This window comes from Otolemur garnettii, unplaced genomic scaffold (assembly GCF_000181295.1).
Source record: "Otolemur garnettii isolate 467f Iridium unplaced genomic scaffold, OtoGar3 scaffold00029, whole genome shotgun sequence".
NCBI classification, from domain to species: Eukaryota; Metazoa; Chordata; class Mammalia; order Primates; family Galagidae; genus Otolemur; species Otolemur garnettii.
The window spans coordinates 13362438-13367917 of NW_003852424.1; the positions used below are offsets into that span (position 1 = coordinate 13362438).

Below are 5480 nucleotides of genomic sequence, written 5' to 3' on the forward strand. Positions count from 1 at the left end.
AACCACTGGCTTAAGTGATTCTCTTGCCTCAGCCTCCCAGGTACAGTAGCTGGGACTACAGGCACCTGCCACAATGCCCAGCTATTTTTTTGTTGCAGTCGTTTAGTAGGCCCGGGCCGGGTTCAAACCGACTACCCTCGGTGTACGTATCTGGCGCCGAGCCCAAGAGTAAGATCTTTTCTACTAAAAAAAAAAAAATTTAAAATTATATCAGCATTGTGCCAGGTTTCTGTAGTCCCAGCTACTCAGGAGGCTGAGGAAAGAGAATCACTCCATGAGTTTGAGTTTGCTGTAAGCTAGGCTGACACCATGGCACTCTTGCCTGGAGCAACAGAGTGAGACTCTGTCTCAAAAAGCAAAAAAGGCTCAGACCACTGTTTTTGGTGTCACCCACTTCATGGCCTTGGTACATTTCTGACTTCTCCCTCAGCCTTGGTTTCCCCATCTCCACATCTGTACAATAGCCTTGCAAACCAGAGCAGCAGGGTCCAGGCTTCAGGCTTTCATAGATGAGTAAAATTCACCCCAAAGCCCCAAAGCTTTGATCACCAACATCACCAACACTCCTGCCTTCTTCTTTTTTTTTTTTTTTTTTTTGAGACGGAGCCTCAAGCTATCGCCCTGGATAGAGTGCCATGGCATCGCAGCTCACAGCAACCTCCAACTCCTGGGCTCTGGGACTACAGGCGCCCGCCACAACACCTGGCCATTGTTTTTTTTGGTTGCAGCCATCATTGTTGTTTGGCGGGCCCGGGCTGGGGATACGAACCCGCCACCTTAAGTGTATGTGGCTGGCGCCTTAGCCGCTTGAGCCACAGGCGCCGAGCCACTCCTGCCTTCTTATTTAGCTAAGAAAACACTGCTCCCCCACCCCCACCAAGCATTCCTGTCTATAAGACTGTGACTATCCTGTTGTAGGTTTAGCCATGTTTGGGAGGCAGGACTGGGAATACTCCCTTTAAAAAGTAGGCCCTGACTCAGCACTTGTAGCTCAAGCTGCCAAGGTGCCAGCCACATACACCAGAGATGATGGGTTCAAATCCAGCCCAGGCCTGCCAAAAAAACAATGACAAGTACAACCAAAAAATAGCTGGGTGTTATGGCGGGTGCCTATAGTCCCAGCTACTTAGGAGGCTGAGGCAAGAGAATCACTTAAGCCCAGGAGTTGGAGGTTGCTGTGAGCTGTGATGCCACAGCACTCTACCCAGGGCAAGAGCTTGAGGTTCTGTCTCAAAAATAAATAAATAAATAAATAAATAAATAAAATATAAAAAAATAAAAAGTACGCCCTGAGGGGTGCCTGAAATTTAATTTGGGGACTTCCAGGTGGAAGCCATAGGGAAGGGGTCATTCCCCCTCAGCAGGAAGGGGCCTTGCAGAGTCAAATGGATGCGCTATGAATGGCTAGGAGTGAAACTCACATTGATGGTAGACACAACTTCCCACCCAGAAAAATTCTGGGATACAGGGTAGAGACCTAGATCTAACAGTGGCCCTAGATTCTCATTCTTCCCCTCTTTCAGCATAAATAATTGAGCACCTGCTATGTGTCTTAAATGGCCATAAATGTGATAAAAAAAATCCCTGTCCTTGAGGTGGTAAATCATCATCAAGGTGAAGAAGCAGATGTCACAGGACTTAGCAAGTGACAACTATGTGGACAGAAGGAAGATGGAACAGGATAAGAGGAGGGAGGCAAGGACAGAATGGGGGTGTATGGTCAGGGGAAACTCCTGAGGTGGTGGGATTTGAGATTTGTGTGGGGGAATGGTGCTTGGGACGGGCACAGCCAGTGCAAAGGTGACAGGTGGGAGACTATAGGACAGCAATTCTCAACCTGTGGGTTGTGACCCACAGGAACTGTATTAAAGGTTTGTGGCATTAGGAAGATTGAGAACCACTGCTATAGGAGGTGATCGGAACACAAGAACAGGGCTCATGGATACCAGGAGGGCTTTGGCTCCTGTCCTGAAGGAGGTAGAAACCATGGAGTGCTCTGTGCAGAGGAGGGATGTGGCTTAACTTGGGAGTTCACAGGGTCCCTCCAGGTGTTTTTGTTTTATTTTATTTTATTTATCTTTTTTTTATTTTTGAGACAGTCTCATTCTGTTGCCCTGGGTAGAGTGCCATAGCATCGTAGCTCATGGCAACCTCAAGGTTTGAAGACTGAAGAAGCCTTGAGCCATTCTCTTGCCTTAGCTTCCTGAGTAGCTGGGACTACAGGCCCCCAGCACAATGCCCAGCTATATTTAGAGACGGGTCTCACTCTTGCTCAGGCTGGTCTGGAACCTGTGAGCTCAAGCAATCTTGAGCCTACCTACCTCAGCCTCCCAGAATGCTATGATTACAGGTGTGAGCCATTGCACCTGGCCAGTCAGCTGTTTTTAGCTGCAATTTCTTTTTTTTTTTGGCAGTTTTTGGCTGGAACTGGGTTTTTTTTTTATTTATTTATCTATTTATTTTTATTTTTTATTTTTTTGAGACGGAGCCTCAAGCTATCCCCCTGGGTAGAGTGCCATGGCATCACGCTCACAGCAACCTCCAACTCCTGGGCTCAAGCAAGTCTCCTGCCTCAGCCTCCCAAGTAGCTGGGACCACAGGCGCCCGCCACAACGCCCGGCCATTTTTTGGTTGCAGCCATCATTGTTGTTTGGCGGGCCCGGGCTGGGGATTCGAACCCGCCACCTTTGGTGTATGTGGCTGGCGCCTTAGCCGCTTGCGCCACAGGCGCCGAGCCTGGAACTGGGTTTGAACCCACCACCTCCAGCATATGGGGCCAGCACCCTACTCCTTTAAGCCACAGGCGCCGCCCCCATTTAGCTGTTTTTAAATAGAAGTCAGAGGCTCAGCGCCTGTGGCTCAAGCGGCTAGGGCGCCAGCCACATACACCCAAGGCGGTGGGTTCGAATCCCCAGCCTGGGCCCGCCAAGCAACAATGATGGCTGCAACCAAAAAATGGCCAGGCGCTGTGGCAAGCGCCTGTGGTCCCAGCTACTTGGGAGGCTGAGGCAGGAGAATCGCTTGAGCCCAGGAGTTGGAGGTTGCTGTGAGCGTGATGCCATGGCACTCTACTCAGGAGGATAGCTTGAGGCTCCGTCTCAAAAAAAATAAAAATAAATAAATAAATAAATAGAAGTCAGATGGTCCTGAGTGGCCAGAAATGGGTCAGACTCACCCACCGGCCCACCCTCAGCCCCAGGGCTCACCTGAAGCAGACAGATGTCATTGGCATGGGTCGTGGGCTGGTAGTTGGGGTGACTGACAACAGCTGTGATGTCAAACACCTGCTGCGTGGGCTCTGTGATGCCCAGGGTGTGGGCCCCCAGCACCACCAGGCCCCTGCGGGAGTCTCTGCAGAGAGAGAAGGGTAGGCAAGACTGAGGCTGCCCACCCAGGGCGTTAGTCCCCCCATCTGTGAAATGCAGGTGCAGCAATCCTGTTAATGCTCATGCCAGCCCTGCAGTGATAATCACCATGTTGACTATCATTCTCACCCCAATTACACTGTTAGCTTCAATGGCTGAAATATTAATTTGAATCATAGTTATGAAAACATACTTACAATGAATATAACACTTACTATATTTATTAAATATACCACCTCAATTATAATATTAACTACAATAATTTCAATATTCTTTTCTTTTCTTTTCTTTTCTTTTTGAGACAGAGTCTCACTATGCTGCCCTTGGTAGAGTGCCGTGGCATCACAGCTTACAGCACCCTCAAACTCTTGGGCTCAAGCGATCCTCTTGGCTCAGCCTCCCAAGTAGCTGGGACTACAGGTGCCCACCACAATGCCCAGCTATTTTTTTGTTGCAGTTGTCATTGTTTTAGCTGGCCGTGGCCAGGTCCAAACCTACCAGCCTCATTGTATGTGGTTGGCACCCTAACCACTGAGCTACGGCCACCAAGCCAATAATTTCAATATTCATATTAATAGTCATTATAATAATATATTTAGAAAGACTATCATAACAAAATGTTTAATTGTTGTCACCATTGTTGCTTCTTATGTATTTCTTCTGTTTTCTCCTTGATGCCTTCTCCTGCTACACCTCCACTAGGTGAGGGGTAGGGTCTACCCCGCCCTGCTCATACCCCAGCTCACCCCACAGAAGGGATCCAGAAAGGTGAGGCTCACCTGTGGCTGAAGCAGTGGGCGACTGAGACTACCCAGCGTGCCTGGACCAGGAAGCCCCCACAGTGGTGCTGGCCACCGAATTGCACAGAGGCCATGTAGGGCCGGGAATGGGGGGCCACCTCTTGGCCCCCAATGATCTGGGTTCCCCAGGAGCCTGTGGGGGTGGATGGCCTGAGTCATGGATCAGCACTGGGCAGGCTGGGGGGCTGGACAGGGGAGAAAGAGGCAGAGGCAGAGACAGGGTGGGAAGACACCAGAGAGATGCAGGCACGGAGACAGAGTCCAGACAAGCCTCCATGCACCGGGAGGGGACTCCCTTCTTTTCTAGCTGAGGCCAGGAGTGGGACAACTATCCAGGAGGTTAAGTAGCCGGGTTGCATGGGGGGCCTGCCTGCAGGTTCTCAGGGCACTCTATATAGAGTCCTAGGGGCTCCTCACCAGGCAGCTTCATGGGCAGTGTCAGAGCAGCAGCCACAGCCAGCAGCGGTCGGCCCCAGTCCCCCATCATAGGCCTCATGGCCATCACAGGTTGGTGGCTCCCTGGAGAGTTCTGCTGGTGGCCAAGGCCCCCACTCTCACCCAACGGCCCGGAAGCAGGGAGCCGAGCTGTGGCCTGTGGTTGGGAGGCCCCATCAGCAACATCCAGTGCAAACAGGCGCTTCTGGGGAACTGATGCTTCGGCTGTCTCAGGTTGTTATTGATAATAATTATAACTGCAAGAGAGGCCAAGAAGCAGGCCATGGAGGTGAGAGTAAGGGTCCCGGGGCTGCTGTGTGACCGCAGGCAGTCACTTCACCACTTTATGCCTCAGTATACCCAGCCTGGATATATGCAAGGGAGCTTTCACAGGGCCTCAGCAGGAATGCAGCTGCCTCTCTGGTAGCAGGTGCTGGATTTCCAGCCCATTGAGGTAAAGCTGGGTGGCCTCCAAGCAAGCTATTTGCCCTTCAATTCTCAGTTTCCTCATCTGCAGCCCCAGCACTGACCTCAGAGCTGTGAGGACATTGAGAAAGGCTCATCCCTGGACAACTCTAATTATTTCCTTCCTTCATTGCATTTACTGAGCATCTTCTGTATACCAGTCCTTATTCTTGGAGCCAGGCCCTGCCACACATTAATGTAAGCCTGGGGAGGGCCATTTTGGACTATGACCTCCAGAACTATTAGAGAATAAATTGGTATCATTTTAAGCCACTGATTTTGTGGGAGTTTGTTGCAGCAGCTCTGGTCTGCTGATCTTATTTGGCATGGCTGTGTCCCCAGAGTTTGGATTGCCCTTGGCCAGTAACGTTGAATGACTAGACAGAAGGGAAATCTCTGGTCTTTGAGAATCACT

The 5480-nt window shown here is 50.5% G+C and overlaps 1 protein-coding gene across 2 annotated transcripts in view; it reads right to left on the reverse strand.

Moving 5' to 3' along the window:
- PRSS57 (protease, serine 57) overlaps window positions 1–4595 on the reverse strand; it is a 7412-nt gene extending 2817 nt beyond the window's left edge. Inside the window, exons 1-3 of one of the 2 annotated variants that reach the window (XM_023512649.1) lie at window positions 4591–4595; window positions 4145–4315; window positions 3207–3351 (exon numbers count right to left, since the gene is read on the reverse strand). In XM_023512649.1, coding sequence (XP_023368417.1) covers window positions 3207–3351; window positions 4145–4315; window positions 4591–4595 — 321 coding nt within the window. Of the gene's footprint in view, window positions 1–3206; window positions 3352–4144; window positions 4316–4582 lie in introns of both variants that reach the window. The other variant, XM_012804415.2, reaches the window with a different exon arrangement.
- Window positions 4596–5480: the final 885 nt, after the last annotated feature.